Source organism: Mobula hypostoma, chromosome 16 (genome assembly GCF_963921235.1).
Source record: "Mobula hypostoma chromosome 16, sMobHyp1.1, whole genome shotgun sequence".
NCBI classification, from domain to species: Eukaryota; Metazoa; Chordata; class Chondrichthyes; order Myliobatiformes; family Myliobatidae; genus Mobula; species Mobula hypostoma.
Window position 1 is genome coordinate 57,641,590 of NC_086112.1, and position 16,792 is coordinate 57,658,381.

Consider the following 16,792-nt stretch of genomic DNA (forward strand, 5'->3'; position numbering starts at 1 on the left):
GCAACATCCTTATAAATCTCCTCTGCACCCTTTCTATGGTTTCCACGTCCTTCCTATCGTAGGGCGACCAGAATTGAGCACAGTACTCCAAGTGGTGTCTGACCAGGGTCCTATATAGCTGCAACATTACCTCTTGGCTCCTAAACTCAATCCCACGGTTGATGAAGGCCAATACACCATATGTCTTCTTAACCACAGAGTCAACCTGCGTAACAGCCTTGAGCGTCCTGTGGACTCGGACCCCAAGATCCCTCTGATCCTCCACACTGTCAGGAGTCTTACCATTAATACTATACTCTGCCATCATATTTGACCTACCAAAATGAACCACCTCATCTTTATCTGAGTTGAACTCCATCTGCCACTTCTCAGCCCAGTTTTGCATCCTGACAATGTCCCGCTGTAACCTCTTACAGCCCTCCACACTATCCACAACACACCCAACCTTTGTGTCATCAGCAAATTTACTAACCCATCCCTCCACTTCCTCATCCAGGTCATTTATAAAAATCATGAAGAGTAAGGGTCCCAGGACATATCCCTGAGGCACTCCACTGGCCACCGGCCTCCATGCAGAATAAACATCCGCAGCCTCCAATCCTCCGGAACCTCTCCCGTCTTCACTGATGATGCAAAGATCATTGCCAGAGGCTCAGCAATCTCCTCCTTTGCCTCCCACAGTAGCCTGGGGTACATCTCATCCGGTCCCGGTGACTTATCCAATTTGAAGCTTCCCAAAAGCTCCAGCACATCCTCTTTCTTAATATCGGCATACTCAATCTTTTCAGTCCACTGCAAGTCATCCCTACAATCGCCAAGATCTTTTTCCGTAGTGAATACTGAAGCAAAGTCTTCATTAATTACCTCCTCTATTTCCTCCGGCTCCATACACACTTTTCCATTGTCATACTTCATTGGTCCTATTCTCACACGTCTTATCCTCTTGCTCTTCACATACTTGTAGAATGCCTTGGGCTTTTCCTTAATCCTATCCACCAAGGCCTTCTCATGACCCCTTCTGGCTCTCGTAATTTCATTCTTAAGCTCCTTCCTGCTAGCCTTATAATCTTCTAGGTTCATATCATTACCTAGTTTTTTGAACCTTTCATATGCTCTTCTTTTCTTAATGACTAGATTTACAACAGCCTTTGTGCACCACAGATCGTGTACCCTACCATCCTTCCCATGTCTCATTGGAACGTACCTACTCAGAACCAAATATCCCTTGAACATTTGCCACATTTCTTCCGTATGTTTCCCTGAGAACATCTGTTCCCAATCTATGCTTCAAAGTTCCTGCCTGACAGCCTCATAGTTCTCCTTACTCCAATTAAACATTTCCCTAACTTGTCTCTTCCTATCCCTCTCCAATGCTATGGCAAAGGCGATAGAATTGTGATCACTATCTCCAAAATGCTCTCCCACTGAGAGACCTGACACATGATCACGTTCATTTCCCAATACCAGATCAAGTACAGCCTCTCCTCTTGTAGGCTTATCTACATATTGTATCAAGAAACCTTCCTGAACACACCTAACAAACTCCACCCCATCTAAACCCCTCACTCCAGGGAGATGCCAATTGATATTAGGGAAATTGAAATCTCCCACCACCACAACCCTGTTAATATTACTCCTTTCCAGAATCTGTCTCCCTATCTGCTCCTCGATGTCCCTGTTACTATTGGGTGGGCTATAAAAAACACTCAGTAGAGTTATTGACCTCTTCCTATTCCTAATTTCCACCCTCAAAGACTCTGTAGACAACCCCTTCATGACCTCCTCCTTTTCTACAGCTGTCACACTATCCCTGATCAACAGTGCCACGCTGTTATGTAACCGGCAACAATGAATATTAATCGAGACAGGTTATATAAAAACAACCAAACATGTATTAAACACATATAAACGATGAGGGAAAAAAAAACAAGGAAAACTTTAACCGGAAGTTAACAGATATGCAGCCATTCACCAACTCCACTTGGCTCTGGTTCTTAAAGCGTTAAATGCAAAAACAGTTCTTAAAGTGATACAGTCAGATATAGTTCTTAAAGCGATAACTTCGAAAGTCCAACAGTTTTACGCATTCAATTGGGAGAGACTTCTCTGGAGAAGGATTTCTTCACAGACGCAACTTTACTGCTGGTTCTGTCCACAGGATTCCCGATGCTGAAGATAAACAGTTTAAATCGACTGACCTTAGATTCCTTTAGAGAGAGAGAGCACCTTTTTGAATGAACTCATTGCCCTTTTGCAAGAGTTATCTCGGTGCAGGTTCTCCTCCAACGAAGACTCAATAAGGTCGATTCTTTATTAAACTGCCAAATGAAGCCGACTTCTTCCGATCCTTCGATGAATTCTTCACTCTCCCTTCAGATGTCGGAATTGAGTAAATTGGTACTTCCTGCCACAAATTCCCAGTCCAAATATACTGTATCTCATAAGAGAACGCACCCTCCATTTTAAAAATGTAACTGCGTCACAAAATCAAACACGCAACAGAAACGGAAGCACAACATGTTCTACCTGGAAATCTTCAAACTCAAAAACCAACTGCATCACCTGGGTCGACCCTTATATAGTCACAGGGCACATGTCATCACGTGACCTCACATCGGCAGGAAAATCACATCAGGTGACCTCCAAAAGACCATTACATCATTCACACAAAAAAACAGATCTCTTTGGGCATGTAACACCTCCCTCCAAAAAAAAAAAATTTGGTCTCTTGAAGAACAAAATTTTAACAATTTATACAAAAAAAATACAAAGGTATAAAATTTACAAAATACACAATATATACAACCTTATCTTTCAACCCTTTACAAACTAATGTACAGTAGGAGTGTTACAAACATTAAATTATCACTCCAAAAAAAACCAAATTTTCCTTGTACATTTAACATCTAGACAAACAATTAGCGATCACATTGTCTTTACCCTTAATATGAGTGATCAAAATATTGTACTTCTGTAATATTAAACTGGATTATTAAATTGGAGTTTAATTTCCTTAACCCTTTTCCGTAACAGTCACAGTGGCAACTTCTCTCTCATAATACGGTTTTATCATATTTATATGACACAGCTGTGTTGTCTTCCTCCGATCTGGAGTTTTTACCACATAATCCACCTCATTTACCTTAGATTTAATCTCATAAGGACCATGGAATTTGACTTGTAATGGGTTTGTTTGTACTGGGAAAAGAACCAACACTTTATCTCCAGGCTTAAATGACCTTATCCTAGCTTCCTTATCATACCACATCTTCATCTTCTCTTGAGCTAACTTTAAATTTTCCTTGGCCAAACTACAAGCTTTGTACAAACTGTCTTTAAATTTCAAAACATAATCTAACAAACTAATGTGTACTTCTTTATTAATCTACTGTTCCTTCAACAAAGCCAAAGGTCCTCGAACTCTATGTCCAAACACAAGTTCAAAAGGGCTAAAACCTAATGATTCCTGTACTGCCTCCCTTACTGCAAAAAGTAGTAAATGTATACCTTCATCCCAGTCCTTTTCATTTTCCACACAATATGTCCTAACCATAGTTTTTAGTGTAGAATGAAATCTCTTCAAGGCTCCTTGTGATTCTGGATGATAGGCTGAGGAAATAATCTGCTTTGCTCCCAGTTTATAAACTATCTGCTGAAACAACCCAGACATAAAATTACTACCTTGATCTGATTGTATTTCCTTAGGCAACCCAAAATAAGTAAAGAATTTTATAAGAGCCTTTGTCACAGTTTTAGCTGTTATATTCCTAAGAGGTACTGCTTCTGGAAACCTAGATGTTCTGCACATAATAGTTAATAAATATTGATGTCCAGTTTTAGTTTTTGGCAAATGACCTACATAGCCTACAATGATTTTTGAAAACGGCTCACCAAATACAGGAATTGGTTGCAGTGGAGCCACTGGAGTAACCTGATTAGGTTTACTAACAATTTGACATGTATGACACGTTCTACAAAATGTCGCCACATCTTGCTTAAACTAGGCCAATAAAAATGTTTAGAAACTTTGTTCATAGTTTTCTTTACCCCTAAACGACCACCCAAAGGAATACTATGAGCCATTGTATAAAACTCATTTCGGTAAATTTTAGGAACAACAACCTGATGATTAACGTTGCATTCCTCACTAGCAGGAATTGTAGGCAATCTCCACTTTCTCATTAATAGCCCCTTCTCAAAATAATATCCAACTGGTACTTTTCCAATTTCACTATCTGGAAGAGCTTGTTCTTTTAATTTAACTACCTCAGGATCCCTACCTTGCTCTGCTATCATCTCCTTCCGAGATAAAGACAAATTTTCCTGATCAGGCTTACCATCAAAATCGTGATCAAATAAGGTAGGTAAGAAAGTTTCTGATACATCCTCAAAATTCGAATCTTGATTTGAACTGTCATGGGTAACAACCTCATCCTTTACATCAGTCTTTTTAGCCATAGCTCTTGTTACAACACAGGAAGAATCTGTGTTAGAATCCCTCTGTGGTTCCTCAGAATTTGAATTTATTGTCAAATGCACTTCAGGAAAAGCTTGCCCACCTGCTAAATCATTCCCTAACAAAAGAGAAACATCATTCACAGGTAAACTAGATTGCAATCCTATTTTAACAACTCCTGTAACTAATCCTGACCTTAAATTTACTCTATGTAAATGTACTTGCATAAGGGCACTCCCTACTCCTCATATAATTTACCTCACCAATGTCAGACTCATCACTAAACCTTAGCACACTGTCTAATATTAGTGATTGCGAAGCTCCAGTATCTCTAAGTATCCTCATCGGTACTGCATTGGATCCTTCTTTCAAGGATACAAATCCTTCTGTTATAAAAGCTTCATATCCCATCTTAACTTGGTCAGACTCTGACACACCTTCATTAACATTTTCTAAACCCTGTGGTTTTACAGGTTTTCCAATATGCTGCACACAAGCATCTGGGCCACTTCTTTCTCTTTCTGTTTCAATTGGAAGCAGTTAGCCACTACATGTCCAGGTTTCTTACAATAATTACAAATAATACCAAAATGTCTTTCCTTCGCAGGTCTCCCTTCATCCTTACTTTTCTCACTAACTTCAGATTTAATGTCTGATTTAACTTGACTCTCTGTGCTAGTTTTCCTTTTAAAAGTTTTACCTGCAGAAAATTTATTCTTGTGAATTAAAACATACTCATCAGCCAACTTAGCAATCTCCTGCAATGTAGCAGTGTCCTGTTCATTTAAGTATGTTCTCACTTCAACAGGAATGCTTCTTTTAAATTCCTCCTGCAAAATCAGCTCTTTCGATTTATTATACTCCCCATTCACATTTTTAGAGGAAACTCATCTCTCAAAACACACAGATTTCTCATAGGCAAATTCCACATAAGTTTTTTCCACCGATTTCTTCAAACTTCTAAATCTTTCTCTATACATATCCGGAACCATCTCATATGCCTTTAATATATTCTGCTTAACAATATCATAATCCAGTGTTTGTTCAGCATTTAGAGCTGTATAAACTTGTTGTGCCTTGCCTTTAATTACACTTTGCAAAATCACTGGCCATTGGTCCTTCGGCCACTTTAAACTCAGAGCAACTATTTCGAAATGTTGGAAATATGCGTCCTCATCAGCTTCATTAAATGGAGAAGCCAAAACAACCTCACGACTAGCAATAAACTATTTCGTAGAACCAGAAGACTGACTCCCGAACTTTAATTTCTGCATCTCCAGCTCGAATTTCCTCTGGTTTTCAGCTTCTCTTTCTGCAAACTCCTGTTTTTTAAGGGCTTCTTTTTCTTCAAATTCCCTTTTTTTAAGGGCTTCTCTTTCCTCGAATTCCCTTTTTTTATTAGCCTGTCTTTCGGCCATTTCCTCTTTAAATATTTCAAACTTTAACTGTTCAAGATGCAACTGCATTTCCAGATTACTCAGTAGAAACTTATCTAACACATCCTGATCAAGCAATTCCAAATTAATATAATATTCGGCAATTTTTCTTTGTATGAAAGCCTTGGTAGAATTCCTCGTAATTCCTTTAATATCCAACTTCTTAGCAATCTCTAATACCATAGGTTTTCTCGCAGTCTCCAAAAATCCCGAGTCACGCGCCTTCAAAAGATCATCAATATCCATTGTTACTGAATACAACACACACACCAATCAAACCAAAAAAAATCGGGTATTCCCCTTCTCCAAACCAAAATGGCAATTACCAGCACTTAAACTCAAAATCAGAACATTTCCTGGCCGAGCCCCCACAAATTATGTTACGTAACCGGCAACAATGAATATTAATCGAGACAGGTTATATAAAAACAACCAAACATTTATTAAACACGTATAAACGATAAGGGAAAAAAAAACAAAGGAAAACTTTAACCGGAAGTTAACATATGCAGCCGTTCACCAACTCCACTCGGCTCTGGTTCTTAAAGCGTTAAATGTGAAAACAGTTCTTAAAGTGATACAGTCAGATATAGTTCTTAAAGTGATAACTTCGAAAGTCAAACAGTTTTATTCATTCAATTGGGAGAGACTTTTCTGGAGAAGGATTTCCTCACAGACGCAACTTTACTGCTGGTCCTGTCCACAGGATTCCCGATGCTGAAGATAAACAGTTTAAATCGACTGACCTTAATTTCCTTTAGAGAGAGAGAGCACCTATTTGCATGAACTCATTGCCCTTTTGCAAGAGTTATCTCGGTGCAGGTTCTCCTCCAACGAAGACTTAATAAGGTCGATTCTTTATTAAACTGCCAAATGATGCCGACTTCTTCCGATCCTTCGATGAATTCTTCACTCTCCCTTCAGCTGTCGGAATTGAGTAAATTGGCACTTCCTGCCACAAATTCCAAGTCCAAATATACTGTATCTTATAAGAGAATGCACCCTCCATTTTAAAAATGAAACTGCGTCACAAAAACAAACACGCAACAGAAATGGAGGCACAACACATTCTACCTGGAAATCTTCAAACTCAAAAACCAACTGCATCACCTGGGTCGACCCTTATATAGTCACGGGGCACATGTCATCACGTGACCTCACATTGGCAGGAAAATCACATCAGGTGACCTCCAAAAGACCATTACATCATTCTCACAAAAAAACCAGATCTCCTTGAGCATGTAGCAACGTCCCCACCTCTTTTTCCTACCTCCCTGTCCTTTCTGAAACATCTAAAGCCTGGCACTTGAAGTAGCCATTCCTGCCCCTGCACCATCCAAGTCTCTGTAATGGCCACAACATCATAGCTCCAAATACTGATCCATGCTCTAAGCTCATCCACTTTATTCATGATACACCTTGCATTAAAATAGACTCATCTCTTTCTTTTCTCCTTTTCAATATTTTTATTGAACTTGATTTCTATACATAGAATACAGAGTTCAAGAGAATACATTTCATAAAACAAAAAACAAAATATAATGATACCAGGTACAGTATATTGAATCACATTAACGAACTCCTTACTCTATATTCATATGGATTAGATTAGTTTGTATATTAGAATATAAACATCTCAAACCTTCAGTCTGAGTGTGTCCCTTTCTCTATCACCTGCCTATCCTTCCTTTCACACTGTCTCCAAACTTTCTCTATTTGTGAGCCAACCTCCCTTTCCTCTGTCACGTCAGTTTGGTTCCCACCCCCCAGCAATTCTAGTTTAGACTCTCAAAAATAGCCTTAGCAAACCTCCCCGCCAGGATATTGGTCCCCCTCGGATTCAAGTGTAACTCGTTCTTTTTGTACAGGTCACACCTGCCCCAGAAGAGGTCCCAATGATCCAGATATCTCAATCACTGCCCCCTGCTCCAATCCCTCAGCCACGCATTTATCCTCCACCTCATTATATTCCTATATTCACTGTTACGTGGCACAGGCAATAATCCTGAGATTGCTACCTTTGAGGTCCTGCTTCTCAACTTCTTTCCTAACTCCCTGTAGTCCTTTTTCAGGACCTCCTCTCTTTTTCTACCTGTGTCGTTGGTACCAATCTGTACCACGACCTCTGGCTGTTCTCCTTTCCACTTCAAGATATCATGGACGTGATCAGGAACATCCCAGACCCTGGCACCTGGGAGGCAAACTACCTTCTGCGTTTCTTTCCTGCATCCACAGAATCGCCTATCTGACCCTCTAACTGTAGAGTCCCCTATCACTTCTGCCATCCTCTTCCTTTCCCTACCCATTTGGGCCACAGGGCCAGTCTCTGTGCCAGAGGCGCGACCACTGTTGCTTCCTCCAGGTATTGTTAAGGGGGAACAGCCACTGGAATACTCTCTCGTACCTGTTTCTTGCCCTTTCGTCTCCTGACTGTTACCCACTTCTCTGTCTCCTGTGGTCCCGGGGTGTCTACCTGCCTATAGCTCCTCTCTATCACCTCCTCACTCTCCCTGACCAGATGAACGTCATCGAGCTGCATCTCCAGTTCCCTAACACAGTCTCTAAAGAGCTGCAGTTCCATGCACCTGGTGCAGATGTGGTTGTCCAGGAGGCTGGGAGTCTCTAGGACTTCGCACATTTGACACTGAGCACAGAAAACTGGCCTCACGCACATACTCTCTGTCTTTATTTTAAACAGATAACCTACCTCACCTCAACCCTTCATCGCCGAAGGCCCGTTGAGCCAAAGCCTTCCTAACTCTGTCTCCCACTACTCTGTCACCTGCTTTATAAAACTGACTTCCTTTTAAACTCTTCCCGCTGTTCTCACTGGCCAACCCCCACGCGCTTGCGCAGTCGTGCCCCGTTCAAACTGCCGAAGAAATAATCATGGCATATAGCACTCTTGGATTCCTGTTCACCTATATTCCGCCTCATCTGTTTTTGACCACCATGACAAACACCAACATCTCCTTACGATGGCCCATTCTGCATTTTGGAATGGGGAGAAAAAGCTTTTATCATAGAACGTATTTTTGTAGATCGCCTTAAACCGGCCCACCAAGGTTTGGAGGTTTCTGCTGTCATGCCACTGGCATATCAACACACATCTGGATGAGCCAAAGGCAACTGCAGTTCCTCCTCCCATGGAACATAGGAGCCGAGCCCAATGGCTTGTCTGAGCTCCTGACAGGTTCACAATGCCGGTTTTAGTGAATTCTGGGTGAGCACGTGTAGGGTAATGTAATTGGGAGAAATGTACATAATTCACAACCACCAACATTGATTTGGGGTTTCACCTTAAGAGGCTGGTCTGACGTGATGACGTTATTCAGTAAAGAGTTTTTAGCGCTTTTGTGATGTAGGTTTTGGAGTTCAATAAACTGTGTTACAGGTTTCATTAAATATAAAACACCTCACTTCATTTTATTCGTGGAAATCTAGATGGATTTAAGGGCATTAAATTGTAACATTTCAGTCATCCTTTCCACAGATGCTACCTAAACTGAAGAATATTTACACAATTCTCTTTAATTTCAGATTTTCAGCAACTGCTATGCTCTGGAGCTTCCAGCTTCAGCTGTTTTCCCCTCTGTTGCCTTTGCTCAACTCTTTATGTTTACATTATTTCAGATGGATGAGCTATGATTAACACGAATTCATCATCCCCTATCAAGAGTCACTGACGGTATTCATGAAGCATGGGTGTTCTTGCCCTCAGACCTGATGAAGTGTCCCAGCTGAAACGTTGACTGTACCTTTTCTGTAGATGCTGCCTGTCCTGCTGAGTTCCTCCAGCACTCTGTGTGTGTGGCTTTGGATCTCCAGCCTCTGCAGGTTTTCTCATGTTCGTTCTTGATCTCCAACCTATTACCAACATTCCCTCCGTTCCCTCCACTATCTCCTCTCTGCAATTTAAAAAAATCTTGTTTTCTTTCCATTTCAGTCTGAATGAAAGGTTATTAACTGGAAATGTCATTTTTTTTTTACCTCTGTACAGATGCTGACTAAGTTACTAAATGTCTCCAGCATCTTCAATTTTCATTCTTGGTTTTAATACTTCAGCACTGAGTACCAGGGTTTTCGTTACTTTGGCCTCAATCTCTGAAATTCTGTCTATAAAACCTCTTCCCCTCTCATTATTCCCTTCAAATGCTCTTTAAATTTATTTCTTTGACCAAGTCTTTGCCATCTGTTCTATTTCTTTCTTTGAATGACAGACTTCTCTAGTTTCTGCTCTTATAGTTCCTGTTAGCACCTTTAATTACAACAGAAAGGCAATGTCAATACATGTTATTATTGTTTGTTTGATGTAAGCTAATTTGAAAGTTAGTAAACCAAAGCTTAAATTTGTAATCTTCAGAATAGAAACATGGCAATGTATTTTAAGGAAAATACAATGACATTGTAGTGTGAAAAAAGTGGAATGGTTGTTTTGACAAATACAGTGGGTTTGGTTAATTGGTCCATCTGTTAATAGGGGCATCTGCATATTTCATTAAGCTATATTTCATATCATGGCAATATTTCTTTAGGAGTTTGAGGAGATTTGGTATGTCACGTAAAACAGGCGCAAACTTCTGCAGATGTCCCATGGAAAGCATTCTGACTGGCTGCATCACCGTCTGGTATGGGGGTTGGGGGCTACAGCATAGGATCGAAGTAAGCTGCAGGGAGTTGTAAAGTTGTCAGCTCCATCATGGGCACCAGCCTCCATAGCTTCAAGGAACAGTGTCTCAAAAACCCCCACCCCACAGGACTGCCCTCTTCTCATTGTTACTGTTAGGATGGAGTTACAGAAGCCTGAAAGCACATTCTCATTGATTCAGGAACACCTTCTTCCCCTTTGCCATCCAATTTCTGAATGAATATTGAACCCATGAACACTATAAGCGTATATCTACTTAATGTAGTTCACAGTTTTTTTCTATATTATTATGTATTGCATGGTACTGCCGCCGCAAAGTTAACAAATTTCATGACACATGCCGATGACATTAATTCTGCTTTGGGACAACTCTTAGAGAACAAAAACTAATCAAGAAAGTAGCCGGGATTCCCTTTATTTATTTGAACACAATGCTGCTTAATCAGGACAGGAAACTGTTGCTCAATAGTTTCAAAGTAGTGTTAGCTGCATGAACTGTTTGACACTACACTAGGATTAGAGTGAACAGTGTCATTTGCATGTGTTTGTATTCAAAAAGTAGTGATTTTTATCACTGATAGTTGCTGAGAAATAAGCAGTAAGATAATTCAGAATTATTTTGCTTACTGTGGTTTCAAGCATTCAGTCTTAGAGATGCCAGATTATATTCATTCAACATAACTATGAAGAATTTGAAGGTATCAACATTCATCTTGAAGGTTACAATGAAAGTGAAGATTTTGGAGATGAAATTATTGAAAACATTGTTTGAAGGCAGTCCATTATCAACACCAGGTGTCTGTGCTAATTTTGTTGATTTTGTTACTCGAAAGAACACAGCAGCATGTTGTTTGCTTGTGTTTCACTGCCCACTGGCCACCCTCACTTGATTTAACCTGCTTGTTGAAGCGGTGTACTGGGGTGTGGCCACTGTCACAAGCAAACAGTTACTTAGGTAGCAGCTGAGTGTCCGGTGGGGATGAAAGGTAAGTGAGCTGCCCTAGAATGGTCACAACAAGCCCTTTCTCCAGAGGTGCCACCCCTCCCTGGACACCCCGTACACAGCACCATACACTGGATGAATTCCTTCACTGATAAGGTTTAGGAACTAATACATAGTTTTATAGTGCTGTAGTAGAATTGGTGGTGTTCTAATTTGTTCTGTATTTAACTTAAGTACATAATTTGCTACTCAGTTAAATGGTAGTTTCTCTTTTTTATATCCTTTTAGCTATTTCCATTTAACTTCTGCTTGACAGGTGAGACTTGTGGCTGTGAAACGATCTTAGGTTCTCGGGCGCCCTCCATGGTAGTTGTAGGAGTTGACTCTGAGACTGCAGGAAATGGTTCTGACAGCTCTGGAATATTTCTGATGTTTCTTTTTCTTTTCCTTTTTCTTCTTTCTGGGGTGTGCATCTTGATCTTGGGACAGTGCAATTAGTTCACTGGAGCATTCTTTCATTAATCCTTCTATTGCTCCCTTTACGATCTGATCTCTTCTCTTAGTTTCCTCATTCACAACATCATCTGACAAATCATCTGTTTTCGTATCTCCATTAACTCCCTTACTTTGTGGCCTTCCATTCATCCAACTGGGCTTTTGTCTTTGCATCTACTTTTGCAAGCAGGTTTTGTCTCCCACTTGAAGTTCATGCAATAAACTCCCAAAAGCTGAATGCTTGTAACTTTCCTGAAGCTCCTCAAACTCTCTTCCAACTTAAAACCAAGTCACATTTCACAAGTAACTGCCTGATTAACATATCAGAAGCTTTCTCAGATATGTTGCCTACAAATGCTGTTATAGTCAGACCACTTTCATGCTTCCTCTGAGCAACATGGTCCTTCCTTGATCCAATATGCTTTCCAACCAGAAAGCACAGAGTCTGGCACCAACACATGTTTGCCCTCTGTTTGGGCAACGGTTCATGGTGTATAGCATGGAGACAGTTGTGACATCACCCACTACCTTTTTAAATTCATTTTCAGTTGACATTATTGCAGGAGATGTGGCATGCATCTGGTGGGCGGATCTCCAATCAAGTTGTAGGTGACTCAGCCAGTCATGCCCCACAATGCTGGTCCTTCTGTTTTTCCCACATACAAGCTCAAAGTGGCTTGTTTGTTGTTGTATTTCACAGCTACCAATGTCGTTTCCACAGGAGTTATCTTTTCTCCAGTCTCAGTTCTGAATTGAGTATCTACAGGTTTCAATTTAGAGTCTTTGAAACGCCATTCAAACTCATTTTGTTGAATGACCAAAATGGTCAAATCATTATCCAATTCCATTTTAATTAATTTTCCATTTACTCCTGGTTTAAGACATATTGCTTGTCTATTGTACAATGTTTTCACATTGTAAATCTCAAGGCTATGCAATCCTCAGTCACTCTCAACATTATCAGGTTTTTCATCAACACCATGCAGATTGATGCTCTTTTTGAAACTACAACTTGCCTTTTTATCTTTTTTTCTCTTCCCTGTTCAGTCCATTTATTTTTGTCTGCCTGACATATTCTTTGTATGTGTCCTACTTTGTTGCATTTTCTGCAAGTTTCACCTTTAAATCTAAATTGGTTTGGTGTATGTGAGCCCCTGCCACAATATTAGTACATTTTTATAGCCAGGCCGGTTTCTGTTTAGATGTTTCAATTTTGTTCATTCTCGCTTTCATTCCTGACTACAACTCAATTATGTCTCTGTCCACGGTTTCCATTGTAACAGCTATTTCAACTTCTCTTTTAAATGTGAGCTGTACTTCAGTTAGGAGCCATTTTTAATGATTTCTTGTAATGTGCCACAAACTAAGAACTCACAATGCTCAGACAATCTCTTCAATTCAGCCACATAGACTGAAATGGACTCTCCTTCTTCATTCCACTATGTAACCTAAAGCATTCTGCAATCAACAATGATTTTGGTTCTAAATGTTCCTCCATTACTCTGGCAATACCAGCAAAGCTCATTTCTGCTGGTTTGGTTGGGGCAGTCAAACTTTGAAGCAACCTGTATGTCTTTAAACCCAATGCACTCAAAAAAAAATTAGTACTTGTTTCTCATTGGCTATTTCATTTGCTTCAATTTGCTTAGCAGATAAAATTCAATTATCAAATGTGTCTCCCTTTCTGATATAGCCAGCCATTTCTGCTCTTTTTTTAAGATGCTCACTGCTTATGAACCCTGAGTTCTTCCTTTATTGCCTTTTTTAACTCAACTGTCTCTGCATGTGTTGTGCTTTTTTTTAACTGAACATTCATTGCTGTGTTTTTCCTTTTGTTTGAACGTCTCGCTGCACTTCAACAGGTTGGCAGTCATTGCTGGCTTGTTTTAAAAATACAAATGTTATATTTTGTAACTTCAAAACATTAAACTAATTCAAAAGAAGACAACAGAGTCCAAAATGTGAGTCTAACATGTGAGGTGCGCATGTATCACGTGGTAGTGTGATGAATTACGCAATTCACATATTTTTATATATATATAAAAAACCCATAATTAAACAAGAATGCTTAACCAACCCATATATATATCACTCAAATCTTACTTAAATATTAAATACACAACAGTTCTGATGTGTACTAATTAACCAGAATCCACTGTAACATTCAAATAAACAATATACTTGTTTATTGAGAAATTAGATCAGAAGTCTTAGTCATCAATAGAAAAGGCTCCAGACGTCAAGGAGACTATAAGTGTTAAAGACCTGCTGCATTGATGTTCTTATCATACACAAGGCCCGAGGTAGGTTGCACCATAGAACAGATCTAAAGTGTCAGCAGCTGAACATTCCAGTATTTTTGAATTAGATAGAAAAGTGATAACCAAGTGAGTGAAAGGTTACCACAGGCAGACGGGAGAGCAGATCTGAGTTTGCATTTCGGGCACAATCTTACTAAATAGTAGAGTAGCCTTCTGGGATCAACTGGCCACTCTTGTTCCTAAAACGGTAGCTCTTTTATTTTGTTGTTAGCGGGGTGGGTGTGTAATAAAATCAAATACTCAGCATGGCACGAGAGATGAGAAGGTCAGCTCTTTCTCTAGCTAATATCTGTTTTGATGTAGGAACTTTAGGCAACTAAAACAGATACTATAATCCCATTGCATGTTTTCTGCTATTATTGCCCACATTTGCAATGTCCATGTAGACATCTCTCCTGTACATGGAATGTCCAAATCAATTCTTTAAGTCTGCAACCTGTGCACCATGTATCTACATTAGAAATCAGGATGTTGATAAATGTCAATTATGTGGTAACTAAAAACAATGTGATAGGCAAGATGATCTTTAAGCCAGAAATCCTGAAGTAATCATTACAATTCCTACATTTTCTGGGGTTCTCGTTCTCTTTTTAATCAAACTTTCCTGGCTGCTTCAGCAAATGGGAAATATTCTAATAGCTTGTACTGCTCCTATTTTGAAATAAGTGTGAATGGTTTTGGTCATTCCTGCTTTTTTCCCCTACACCTCTTTGGAAGGATGTGTCAGTTTGCTACCAATTCAATATCCACAATGTGTCTATATATTAACAGTGATCTGATGAATATTTAATCTCTTTTTAAATATGGCTGTGAAAAGTATATGACCTTAAATATATATTGTTCTTTTATAGATTAGCCATCCATGGTACTATCATTCTGCCTCTGATCTACTTTATTGTGGTGCGGAAAAACCCTTTTACATTCATTGGTGGGATGGCTGAGGCATTACTGACTTCAGTGATGATTTCATCCAGGTAACTGGGCATATTTTAATTGCAATCATCTCAGCAGTATAATTGCTTCATGAATAGGAATTTATAGTGTCTGAACAGAAGTTCAGATATATATATATATCATCCCGTAGCATTTACATTCACTGTGATGAAGTGCTTTGAGAGGTTGCTGAGGAAGCATATTAACTGCTGCCTGAGAAGTGACTTGGATTCTCTCCAATTTGCTTCCCGGTACAACAGGTCAACAGCAGATGCCATTTCAGTGGCACTTCACTCAACCCTGGAATGTCTGGATAGCAAAGGTCCGTACACCAGGATGCTCTTTATCAACTACAGCTCGGCACTCAATACTATCATCCCCTCAAAACTGATCAATAAGTTTCAAGACCCTGGCTGTAATACCTTCTTGTGCAATTGGATCTTCAATTTCCTCACTTACAGACCCCAGTCAGTTCAGATTGGCCAAAGCATCTCCTCCACAATCTCCATCAGTATGGGTGCACCATAAGGCTGTGTGCTTGGTCCCCTTTTCCATTTGCTTTATACTTATGACCGTGAGGCTAAGCACAGCTCAAATGCCATATTTAAATTTGCTGACACCACTGTTGTTGGCCAAATCAAAGGTGGTGACAAATCAGCATATAAGAGGGAGATTGAAAATCTGGCTGAGTGGTGCCACAGCAACAATCTCTCACTCAATGTCAGCAAGACCAAGGAGCTGATTATTGACTTCAGGAGGAGGAAACCAGAGGTCCATGACCCAGTCCTCATCGGGGGATTAGAGGTGGAGACAGTCAGCAACTTTAAGTTCCTTTGTGCTATAATCTCAGATGATCTGTCCTTTGTCCAGCATGTAATTGCCACTAAAAAGAAAGTATAGCAGCATCTCTATTTCCTTCGAAGTCAGTGAAGACTTGCATGACAACTAAAACTTTGATACACGTCTATACATGTGCGGTAGAGAGTATATTGACTGGCTGCGTCACAGACTGGTATGAAAACAACAACATCTGTGAATGGAAATGCCTACAAAAAGTAGTGGATATGGTCCAGTCCATTATAGGTGAAGCCTTCCCCACTATTGAACACATCTACACAGAGCATGGTCGCAGGAAAGCAGCATCCATTATCAAGGACCACAACCGTCCAGGCCATACTCTTTCCTCACTGCCGTCTTTAGACTCCCAGCACCAGGTTCAGGAACATTTATTACCCCTCAGTCATCAGGCTCTTGAATCGGATACTAGAAATCTTGAGCAAGACACACAAAATGCTGTCAGGCAGCATCTGTGGAAGGGAATCAAGATGTTTCTGGCCAAGACCTTTCATTTGCACTGGAAAGCAAATTTCTGGTGCCTACCCACTTCCTTTCCAATCTCGAGAAAGGATTTTATCTGTGAGGTAAATTTCCATCTTTCTAAACTGGATACCCTCAGATGTCAGTTCAAAGGGTCTCCAAAAGCCAACAACATTAATAACAAACTGGGAAATCAACAAGTCATATCGAAGAATCGTACAGACAAAAAACAAGAAGCAAAAA

At 40.0% G+C, this 16,792-nt stretch overlaps 1 protein-coding gene across 1 annotated transcript in view; it reads left to right on the top strand.

Annotated features, from left to right (window-relative positions):
- Positions 1-16,792, top strand: part of slc1a1 (solute carrier family 1 member 1) — a 97,795-nt gene that overhangs the window by 54,381 nt on the left and 26,622 nt on the right. Inside the window, exon 9 of the mRNA XM_063068996.1 lies at positions 15,151-15,273. Coding sequence (XP_062925066.1) covers positions 15,151-15,273 — 123 coding nt within the window. The remainder of the gene's footprint in view (positions 1-15,150; positions 15,274-16,792) is intronic.